This window comes from Acromyrmex echinatior, chromosome 9, assembly GCF_024713525.1.
Source record: "Acromyrmex echinatior isolate Ae372 chromosome 9, ASM2471352v2, whole genome shotgun sequence".
Taxonomy (NCBI): Eukaryota; Metazoa; Arthropoda; class Insecta; order Hymenoptera; family Formicidae; genus Acromyrmex; species Acromyrmex echinatior.
The window spans coordinates 2,359,762-2,372,708 of NC_141860.1; the positions used below are offsets into that span (position 1 = coordinate 2,359,762).

General features: G+C 32.2%; 1 protein-coding gene across 1 annotated transcript in view; it reads right to left on the bottom strand.

Moving 5' to 3' along the window:
- Window positions 1–495: 495 nt before the first annotated feature.
- Window positions 496–12,947, bottom strand: part of gukh (NHS actin remodeling regulator GUK-holder) — a 132,649-nt gene continuing 120,197 nt past the window's right edge. The window contains exons 9-11 of the mRNA XM_087409880.1: window positions 5,274–5,925; window positions 4,294–4,819; window positions 496–3,878 (exon numbers count right to left, since the gene is read on the bottom strand). Of these exons, the coding sequence (XP_087266006.1) occupies window positions 3,042–3,878; window positions 4,294–4,819; window positions 5,274–5,925 (2,015 nt within the window). The 3' untranslated portion in view covers window positions 496–3,041. The remainder of the gene's footprint in view (window positions 3,879–4,293; window positions 4,820–5,273; window positions 5,926–12,947) is intronic.

Sequence of the window (12,947 nt, forward strand, 5' to 3'; positions counted from 1 at the left end):
ATTTTTTGTAATATTTAATTTTTCATTAAAAACATTTTGTTTAAAGAAATTCGATTTGTCCAGATTTTGATGACGCACCCTGTATATATATATATATATATATATATATATATATATATGTATAATTCATTTTGAATTATTTAGGCATTGAAGCTTTAGCTTCGACCGTTATAGGCTTGAATTTGCTTACTTAGTATCCAATATTTTATGTATAAATATTTTCTACATATCGTAAAGATTAGATTTTTCTATAATTATGCATGCGATAGCATATATCATAAAAGCTAATTTTTGTTGCACAATTGCGTTTCAAGTCGAATTGGCATATAATTTATAGAACTAAAAAATGTATTACTTGCAAATTTACATGTAAATATTATCGCTTCCAAAAAATAGAATTCTTTCTTTTATTTCATTTATTTTTGTCGATCTAATTTCTACTTGTGATGGTAATGAATTATGTACGCAAAGCATGGAGCGACGAAGAAAACTCGGTTCTCGAAATGTTTCCATTTATTCTGAACAAAGTACAAAACACGATTCCAGCTTAAGATCTAACGGATTACATTCTGCAAAATTACTTTTGTCCCTTATTGTGATCGTAAATAACTGATGAACGCGTCGCTCGGTGTAATTTAAAATAATTTAATTAAGGCAACTCTGTTGTATTACGCTATACATATTATCCTCCTCGCGTAGTATATATACGCGCGCGCGCGTGTGTGGTGTGTATGTACACACACACACACACACACACACACACACACACACACACACACACACACACACACACACACACACACACACACACACACACACACACACACACACACACACACACACACACACACACACACACACACACACACACATATATATTCATTATTCGATACAATAAAATCAATCGTACACAATCGATTCAATGTGAGAGATTACACACGCGATTAACGGCACTTTTTCGCTCAAAAACGCGATATATTTACTAAATTCTACCTCGACTAGACTAGCAAGCGATCGAGATTTAAAATCGGTTTACGATTACACGTTGCTCATGTATTATGTACAACTTTCGCCGAAGCAAACATAGGGCGGGATTGCGGGAGTTGGATTGGCTCGTCAAAGTCGACAAATATATTTTTTAATATACCTTAACGATTAAACTCCCGATTTGGCGTCATCGGCTATCCGAGTCTGTCGACACACAATAACGGTGTTGAATACAATAAATCATGTGTTCTGCCGGAATTATTTTTTTGTCGTTTCCTTGATGAAAAAGATTCTTATAATTAAAAAATTTTTTTATATATTTAATTTATGAAGAGATTAAAGATTTTTAAAAAAATATTTAAAATTTTTCAGATTTTACAGATTTTCTTAAAAAATTATTGAATGAAAAATCTTTGAATATATTTTAGAATTCATTTATATAAAAAATTGCAGTAAAAATGTAGTAATTCTGTTTCATTATTTTTAAAAAATGTATGTTCCAATTCGTACAAAAAATCTAAGAAATTTTCTAAAAAGTTATAAAATTTATGTAAAAATTATGACAAGTTATGTGAAAAATTCTAAGAAAATTTTTCGCCAAGGTTTTTTTAATAAATTGGAAGAGAATTATTGGATAAGATAATTTTGTTTGCCTAATAGTTCAAACATATATGATTACAATGATTATTTTGCGAGCTGAAAATCTCGAGAATTTTTAATAATCTTACTTTCAATTAGTTAATTTCTATCTTCTACGGTGAACGATTTATAATTTATCGTGTTTAATTTTCATGTAATTCTTAGCTATCAAATTCCTCTATTTCCTCTTAAGGAATATTGACTCTCATGAATAAATTATTATTATATAGCCCAGTGGTTATAAAAATACTGCATAATATTTCATTTCATTTAAAATTTAAATAAAGGTAACAATGAAATTTTTATTTAGGATTGCAAAAGAGCTTCGTCACTAGTTTCTTTATGTCGCAGGTAGAGCCTCACGAATGAAATCTCATTACTGTCGCAAAGAATATAATATATCCGTATTTCTTGTATTTAAGAATCGAGATATAGAACTCATTTCATTCTTATTATTTGAAGAGCGTTTGATTGTGAACATTCAGTTCGTGCGAAGATTCAATGGTTTTCTTCGTTAAGAAGAAGTTCGCTTAGCATAAAAAAAATATTAATTATACCGTTTCAATACATCGATGTATTAACACCTATGACATTGCGTCCTAATCTCCGCGCGCGCGCGAGACTAAATTTATAGTATGTTATACACACGTAATATACTTTTTTATAAAATGATTATATCGAATAGGCACTCGAATGGAATTGTCAGCGTCGATCTGACATAATATCCTATTTATTGCTTATTATTAAATTGATTTAGCGGAGCGATTTGTGAATTACATAACGTTACGTGCAGTAAAATCAATTTTACATTCAATCGGCAGAGTGTGACGTAATAGTTACTACGTGATGAGTATTTTTTTTATTTTATGCAAGAAACTTTGCAATATTAGGTAATACTATAATATTTCCACGTTATTACCATATCACGTTTATAAATTATTGTCTCTTAATAGATGTGAGTTGCTGTAATTAAGACAAAAAATTCTATTTAAACGAGTTATGATTGATAATTATGTTGCCATCAAAATTCGCAAATAGATTTAGATGTCATTGTTATTAATTCTTCATTAATGTACAAATAATATCCTTATTATTAACTCTTCTTTAATGTATAATTAGATAAGACATAGAAAAATTTTAGCTGCGTTAATTTCTTTAAGAAAAAATTTATAAAAAAATTTATTAAAAAATTAAGAATGAGATTAAATCATAATTTGAGCACTGTTTGATTTTTACAGACATTATAATCATAATATATGTTGAAATCCATTTCGATTTTACAAACTCTTGCATAAAAATATTTAATTTAACAATTGGGTATATTAAACGTTGATTTATTAAAGTATCTCAGCTTATTAAAAAAACCAGAATGAATAAAATCTTGTACGAAGCTTCATTATATAGATATTCGCAAATCACAGAGCGGTTTCGAGAGTAGGAGCACTCGGACTGCGCGGTGCTACATTTTGTGTCACCGCATGTCGCGGAGATTCTGATCGCGCTCTGAATCTTTTGCTAAAGTAAAGATTATGTGACGAATTGGCGCTTGTGGGTGTGCTGGCCAGGAATTGGGCTCTCGCTAGTTGATTGCTGATCCTCCTCGACTCTAGAGCACTCACGGGATCCTGACTCTTAAATTCAAGTATATCCTTTGAACATCGTATCGTCGTGTTGATGATATCGTTTTGAGATAATACGGATGAAGTATCCTGACTGGTTTCCGCAGATGCGGTTCGTGTAGGATCTGATGTGCTTGTGATTAATTCTCGGATATGGTTGTTTTGATTTAACGATTTGATTGCGGGATCGAAATTGAGTTCATTTATAGGCGCCTTGTTCGCCGTTAGCCTATCATTGTTCGCAGTTTTATAATCGATTGTATGCAAGTGACTCGGTAGATCAATGCAAAGATCCAGCTGTCGTTTAGAATTCAGTCTTGAAATGGGAGATGTGTTTTCCGGCGAGGGCTTCATTGCCTTTTCCTCCGCCACAGTGTCCTCGATTATGGTGGATGAAAGGACATCAGTCCTTGGGGTCTGGAACCTCCAAACTGAACGTGGACTCAAAACTTTAGCTAAGGGACTCTGATGAGTATTCGGCGACAATTGTTGCGGCTGTTGTTGACACTGTTGGCGTGATAGTTTTAGTTGTTCTGCCGCCGATAATCGCATGGGATTAGTCTTTACACTCTGTTGAAGAAGTAAACGTTTGAAATCCATTCGTGATGTGGGCGATTGCACCGTAGTTGGTATCTGGAATAAATCGGCTGAATTAACGGGAGAAACGAATAGTGAACATATAAATTACAAATTGCAGGATTTTAGAAAAGTTAGAAATATCAATTTGTTAAAATAAACGTATACTTCAGCTGGTATTTAGAGTCGGATCTTACAATATATATATTTAAGACCGCCTTAAATACAGTCTTAAGATATCATGAATTAATCAGAGAGCCGCATTAGCATCTTAGGCCATTACTTAAGAAGGTCTTAAAATAAAAACGATTATAAATACCGTCCATAGTCTTCGTTTAAAAAATTAATGAATAACAAAAAAAAAACAATTTCTTTGAGAGAAACTCGAATAAAAATTGAGAGAGAAGATATGATCTTCAAATCTTATCATCTTCAAATCGCTGATTTTCGCACGGCTAGTATTGATAATTACCTCTGAAAAAGCTTTTTGAGATTCCGGACTCCAGCTATGCCTAGTACCGGCTGGAGTTTTCACTACAGAGTTCATTGATCCACATGGAGATAGATTTTCATTTTCATTTTCATTGAGCTTGATATTGAGTTTTTTCTTAGACTTATGAATCGCGGCAAATAACTCCTCATTGGACATGGTGCTTTTGGTAGGCGACAGAACTAGGTTGGTTGGCGTTGTCCTGCCGGAAGAAGTCTGAATGGGAGTGCTTCTACCCGAAGAACTGCTCGTTGGTACCGGCGATGGACAATTATTGCCGGCGGTGGTGGTCAGAGCTAGACGTTCCGCCACGGTTGGCACCGATCGTCCATAGTAGCTGATGGGAGTGGACGATTTGAAGCTGTTATCGTAACCCCCGTGGCCGATCGGCGAAATTGGATTATTTCTCAGAATGTCCGCATTAGGAGATTTCGTAAGAGAATCGTTGGCGGGTGAAGATGCGAAGAATCGATAGCCGAGTGCAGCTTGGTTTAGAGGCGTTGCGAATCTGTACATAAGTAAGTATGTTTAATAACATAAGTAAGTAGATCAATAACAATTAACATTAGTTGTTTTCAATAGACTTAATGGTTAATAATCTAAACTTTTTTTTCAAATCTTTTGTATATAATAAAGGTAAAAAATTGGATAACTAGGGCTAACTGAATAAATTTGACTTTGTTTTATTGTTATTATTGTATTCTTGATAATATGTAATATTATTAATATTACATATTAATTACATATTATTAATATTACATATTAATCTTTAGTCTTCTGATATTAGAAATATGGGATTGGAAAGAGTTAGAAGAGTAAAAAATAGAAGGATTCTTTATGTTACCTAATTGAGTTTTTAAATCAATTGTAAATTTGCAAAAAAATTTACAATTAAAGTGAAATTAGATATAATAGAAAGAATCCTTCTATCTATAATTTTATAATTTTTTTCTAATTCTCACCTATTTCTAACATCCACGATTGACTGAGGTTGATTCTGCACAAATTTGCCTCTCGTATCCTCTTGTTCCAAATTTTTTCTCTCCGTATCAACGTGGAGAACATGTCGAGCCTGTTCGTTTTCTACAACCGTGACTCTCTGTTGACTCTGTTTCGCCAGCATGTGCATACTACTGAGAGAACCGTGTCCCAGACCCCTGGTGATGTCCGGCGTAATACTACGAGGTGGTTCGATCTCTCGTTGAGACCTTCTTGTTGGTAGGGTATGAAATTGATGCTGTTGATTGATATCTCTGGCTGATGAACTGAATTGCTGATTCCTAGCGTTATGCATGTGCACTGTTTGATAATTACAAACTCGTTGATGATACTCATAATTTGTTATTTTTTGCTGATCGAAAAGATTTTTGCCATTGTCATAATATTGAATATTTCGATGAGGATCATAGATAGTCTGCTTTCGATCCTGAGCGATCGGTTGCTTCTCATTTTTGGGATAAGCTCGCAGATTCGGTGGCTGCATATCCTTTAAGATTTCTTGGTACTTATACGACTTTTGTCGATCCTCGGGCTTCGGTGGGGCGATATAGGGCGGCGGTTGAACGATCACTTGTGGCGGTATGGATTCCGGAGATATAGTCAGTAAAGTATTGTCTGCAACACAATCAAGAAAATGTCTTTACGTTTCTCGCAAGTGATAAGTTAGAACATAAGAATTTTTCTTAGATCGATTCCCAGACAGCACACAATATTTACAAAATATTTATAAATATTTATTATAAATCTTATAATAAATGCTATGAAAATACTTAATGAGACATTATAATTTAAATAAAAAATATATTTAACAGAAATATTTATTTATATTTACCATAATTACATTCAATATTTAGAGTCCATCTTTTAATAATATTTCAAATGAAGCTTTATATAAAATATATATAAAATATTTATATAACATTTCAAAAAATAAATAAATATTTATCATAAATATTCTGCTGTCTGAGTTATTTTTAGCGTGATAAAATACAATATTAGAATTACTATCTTTTAAAAGTTTTTTAATAAATCTTTTTTTGAAAAAATCATAAAATGATCTTGAAGATTAGTGTTAAATCTATATCATGTCTATATTATAATTGTGATACATTTTATTACATGTATGATTATTTCTTGCAATTTTAATTTATAATTATTATAATTGTTTTATTCGAGATATTGCGATTAAAAGTTACGTAAGAGGAAAATTTTTTGATGATTATAACTTCATGTGTTAAACATAATAATATACACATATAGACTTAAATATATATTAAAAATACATTTACACGAGGACTATTGTTGAAATATATCGTGAGTGATTATCCAAGCAAAGCAACATTGCAAAGCATCACAAACACAAGCATGCAATAAATAAAACGTGAGAAAATTATAATATTCTATAACGCATGAGTTTGATGTTGATTTTTGTGGCCATCTTAAATTATTAAATTAAATATTAATATTCAATGAAATTAAGTTAATTAGATCAATAATATGGAGTAATACATGTAATGTAATTTATATATATAGCATTATATATATATATATATATATATGTGGTATATACAGAGTGTCCCGAATTTAAATGTCTAAACTTTGAGAATATAGAGGATCGATAACTAAGAAAAAAAGTTCTATAGAAATATAATTGTTTTTGCTTCGTTTTGCAAAAAATCATAAAAAAACGTAGTTTCCATTTTTGTACTTTTTCACTATTTATTTACTTGTATTTATTCACTTGCTTAATGTAAGTATTGTTCAAAATATGACCTCTTGCAGCAATGCAAACATTGCATCTAGTACGAACAGCTCGTGTTGCAGCCAAATACTGATCTATTTGATACATTGCAATCTCGATTCGATTTCTCAATTGTTTTCTTGAGTTGACTAGCAATAAATAAACTTCCTTCAAGACCCCCCACACAAAGAAGTCCAGTTTCCATTCCTCCACGTCCAATCCATCGTCGTAGAAAATGTCCATTTAGCCAAGCTCGAATAGTTTTGCCATAATGAGCTGGATCCATCGAATTGAAACCACATTTCAATCCGATGCTGCAGATGAATGTCTTCTAAATAATCAAAGAAATCACGCGATCAGAGTCCAACTCATTATGGCAGAGGAGTAGTACCTTAATTGGCTACCCGATCACCTGATTTGACACCACTGGACTTCTTTGTGTAAGGGGTGTTGAAGCAGGAAGTTTATTCGTCACCAATTAACTTAAGAGAATTGAGAAATCGAATCGAAGCTGCAATGCACCAAATATCCATCAGATCACTATTTGGCTACAACTTGAACTGTACTAGATGCAATGCTTGCATTGCTGCAAGAGGTCAACATTTTGAACAATACTTACATTAAGCAAGTGTATAAATACAACGTAAATAATGAGAAAATACAAAAATAAAAATGTTTTGTCTTTTTTATGATTTTATCTAAAACGAAATAAAAACAAGCATATTTCTATAAAACTTTTTTTCTTAGTTTATCGATCCTCTACACGTTCCCGAAGTTTATACATTTAAATTCGAGATACCTTGTATACATATATAATGTCTAATATTAAATGATATATGTAGACTTAGTTTAATATATAGAGGAGACCGGATCTCCTTGGCACAGTTTCGGCATTAGATTTTTTAAACAATTAATTATTATTACAATATATCAATATGATGAAGACAACCTTTTTCTATAATTTCATACTAGTAATGGTTCTATATATTGTATAGTTTCTTTGCAAAAAAGTAATAGAAATAAAAATTAGATAGTAGATATGTACTTTTTATTAAAAAGTGTATCTTTCAAAGTTATTTTGTAATGGTCAAATAGCAAAATGTTGTTATAGAAAAATTAATGTAAATTATTTTAATTCTCATTTTAATATAAAAATATTATAAATATAAAGCGTTTTGTCAGAGTTAAATTATAATTAAATGTTCACACGTGCGGTACGAGTAACCTAGGTTAACCTAACCTTATAGTACGAGCCAACGCACCCCTTCCTGCACATGTCCGATTTTAATCATTTTATTCTAACAAATTACTATTGTTACTCAAAATAATATTGTATACTAATGAACACTTTTCTTTTAACTAATAATACATCACTTAGACTTGTTTTCGCAAAGCGAAGAACATTAATATGAATTATGAAATACTGAAAAATTTACTTGTCTGCTCTTGAATCAGATTTTTTTCTTTTTCTATTATAATAGTTTTGTTTGATTTAAATGAAACTTAGAAAAAAGTATCTATGTTATGAAAGAAATATTTTACGGTAATTTTCCCATTGTTTCCTTTATCATAAATACCTAAACGGAACGCAATGCCAATTTGCCTCTTATGCCAACGAGCCTCGGTCTCCTCTATATAAAAGTGACATAAAAATGATATAAAATTAATATCTATATATTTTAGAAAAATATAAAAGAATTATTAAAATGTTATATATAATAGAAAAATTCACATTTCTCTTCACATCAAACTTACGCGCAATATACATAGGAAGTTAAAAAAAAACGTACTCACCAGGTATATGGAGCATGGAACTATGATATGTGTGTGAGTTACTAGTGCGGAGTGCCACACGCACGTGAGATGCATTTTTTTTCTAAAACTATACAGTAGGCACATAGGTATATGGGAATACATAAAATGAAAAATAATGGACAAAAACAGGCGGGAACTTAGGATGGTACAATATTTACAAATTCAGAGGTGCATATATGTATGATATGTACATGGGTGAGATGAGACGATATAGATAAAAAAGAGAAAAATAATGACAAAATACGAGTGCACTTCAAAAAGAACGACGTCTATTCACATACACTTTTAAATTTACTCATTAAAATGACATTGTTTTGTCGGCGATAGTAATATTGTACTTTTATGTATGTACAGACAATAATAAATGCGTCGCGATAACGCATTGTGGGAGTATAAAAGAAAAAACATGTACATATATGTGACTATAATACGAGGGCAAACCAATAAGTTTTTAGAAAAATATAGTAAAACACATTTTTTTTTATCAATTCATTTTTATTTCTCAACATAGTCTCCTTTCAGCTCGATACACTTGAATCATCAATGATTCTCCAACATTTTCAAACCGTCCGAATAATATGATTTATCCAACCCTTCAAAATAAACCTCTGTTTCGGCGATGAATTGCTCCCTGGTGGTGAATCTCTTTCCTCCAAACCATTTCTTCAGGTTTGGAAACAGGAAACAGTCGCAGAGGGCTAAATCTGACTGCTGGATGGGGAAGCAATTCGGAATTCGTTGAATTTGGCCATCAGTGCCGAGCACATGTGAACCCGTGCATTGTCTTGATGGAAGAGCACTTTCTTCTTCGCCAAATGGGAACGTTTTTTCTTTAAAATGTTGTTGAAACGGTCCAATAAGGCTGCGTAGTAATCGCCATTGATCGCCATTTGCTTCGATGGAAGATAATCGATATGAATTATACCGCATGCATCCCAAAAATACTGTGGCCATCACCTTTCCGGCCGCTTTCACGGTCTTCACCTTCTTCGGAGCTGGTTCACTTGGTGAAGTCCATTGTTTTGACTGTTCCTTCGTCTCAGGTATGAAGTAATGGATTCACAGTAATCGACACAGAAATTCATCTGGATTACGTTGAAACATCTCCAAACATTGTTTTGAAATTGTCACACGGTCGTGCTTATGGTGAGCAAACGCGGCACCCACCTTGCCGATAGCTTTTTCATAGCCAATTGTTTGTGCAAAATTGAAATCACTGCGCCATGTGATATGGCCTCAACAAGCTCGCGCACTTTCACTCGTCGATCGGTCAAAACAATATCGTGGACTTTATCGATGATTTCTGACGTAGCAACCTCAATTGGACGTACCGAACGAGGTCTTTCGGCGTTAAACCTTTCATATGTAGATGTTTGATCACTGCACAAAACTCGTTTTTTTCCATTTTACAAAAAATATAAAGATTGTTCGCTTTAATCGTCTACAGAAATGAAACCACGCGATGAATTCCGCTCAAAATTTTACAGTAATCAACTGAAAGATGCTACTTGTCAAAAAGTAATGTGACATGACACTGCGAGTGCCTTCTGACAGATTTTCTAAGAACTTATTGACTTGCCCTCGTAACGTCTACTTACAGCAGATGTAGATTCCTTAACGCTCTACACATATACATATATATAGTACACGCTGATAATGCATGCTCCCCTGCCCAGGTTGTAAGTACATATGTCCTCGTGATATTAGTTGCAAGCTGATTAATCAACACTGTTACATCAGGGTAATACTGCGAGGAATACGGCACGAAATGCGATTCGAATCCCGTTCCCTCTCGAATTCAATTATATGTATATGCGGCTCGTTTTATAACCTGTGCTTATCCCACGTTATCCTATAAACAGGCAGTGCGAAATTATGTATGATGTTATCGCGCTAACTAAATGCTAGCGAAGTTAACGTGATAACTATCATGTAGATTATATACAGGCACAGTAATACCTATTACAAAAACAACATTATGGCTGCGTTCCATTTAACATTCACAACGCTCGTGAAATCATTTTATCCTTGTCGTTTATCAAATGTTAAATAAGAACAAACGATGCTCGCGAGCATTGCGAGCGTTAAGTAAAACGCAGCCTTTATCATCAGTGAAGAGAGAGTAATCGTTTCAGACAAATTAATCCTCTATGAAATTTGATTGGCTTTCTCTGGTATGCAATTTTTTATATTGTATCAGTATTAATTAACATCCTATCGTATATCAGATTAAGGCCTTGTGCACAATAGTATAAATATTAGGAACAGAAATAAATTAAATATTAGAAAAACAAGAAGATTAAACATATAAAGAATAACAAAGCATTGCACAATTAATATAAATAAGATATGTCTTACATATTATATCATATTATATCGTCTTACATACTATTATTTATATCCATTGTACGTTTATAATCTCTATTCCTAATTTTTTATTTTTATATTACTCAAAATTTATGTCCGTTTCTAATATTACTTCTATTGAAGCGGAAGGTCTAACTTTCTCAGTTTTTATAATTAATATTAAAACAAAAATTAAAACTTGTTAAAAAAATATACATATATATTTAATGCTTTTTACAATCGCAAAAAAAGTGTACAAACACAGTATCACCCTGATATATAATTGTAGCTGCAGGTTCTATGTAGTCACAGTTAGTCCTTGTTAGTGACAGACGCTACTTACAACAAGAGGTGAGCACGCATCTCGAGCAAACATGCGACACGACAAATTAAGGTACATTTACGAGGGTTTCACAAGCATGCCGTAACATGAACTGCCGTTATCTCGATTATGGAAGATGACGGCTGTTTATTTGTAGAATATTTAACGGTAAATCAATGTGAGATCAGATGTGAAGATCTCTTAACGTCCTTCCGATCAGAGAACGGTTAATTTTATGTCAAACTATCAAGTTATTATTATAAATTAATTACATTTCAAGTTAAAACGTAATATTTATATATAATTTAAATTAACAATAACAAATATACATCTAAAGTTTAAGAATAATTTTTATAGAAGTTTTTTTTAGATTCTACAGAAATTTCCAATTATAATAATAGAACTGCAAAATGTTAAGGTAACTTAAAATACAATAACATGCTTTTCGTATCATCAATAGATAGAGGTCAGTAACTTAACTTCGTGTAACGCGTTACTTATCAATCAGTCGCGAGTGAAATACAAGAGGAAATCGAAAATATAACTGCGTTCCTACGTTTATTCGCACAAAACGAAGTCCAACGCGTATACACACGAAAAACACGTTTTTCTCTTATTATTATCAACACAAAAGAAATCACTTTCGTACGTCTTCAAGATCATATTTTGTATTTTCTAGACCTCATTCTCGACTTATCGTTCACAAATGCGAAATAAAGAACGAGCTGCAACGAATTACGCATTTATCGCGAGCAGATAATAGTTTTATAGGCTATAACTAATTCTCTCCTGTTCTTTTTATGGATTTATTTTCATGGTATATTTATACTGTGTCGCAAGAAACAGTCACACAGAAATTGTGTAAATCATTATATCAATAACAGGTTCATCAATTTTCACTTTGAACATCATTTTAATTGTAAATTGTCACTGTCTCTAATAATGCAGCAAAATATTCTTACGTGCATAAAATACGTAGCAACAGTAATGAAATACGAATATTATTGATTCACAGAAAGAATGATTTGCTGAAATACTTAAAAATTTAGCAGATATAGAGGGTGTCCCACGTATGTGGAATCACGATTTTTCCGGCACTTCCGATGATCTGACAAAAATTAGTTTGGATAAAAGTTAATCAGTTTTCAATCGGCTACAAATGACAATATTAAAAATTTGCAAAATACTCTTTTTTAAGAAAAAAAGTCAAAGTCACCCTATTTTTTTTTAAATGGCACTACATATTTTTTACTTCATAACATTGTAACTGGTGTCAAGATGAGTTCAATGATCTGCTATACTATGACTTTGAGATGACCTTATAGACATGAAGAACAAACGTAGTCATTTCGGAATTCGTGATATTCCCGAATGTAGTTCACACGTGTATGTAGTATGTACGTAGAAAAATAT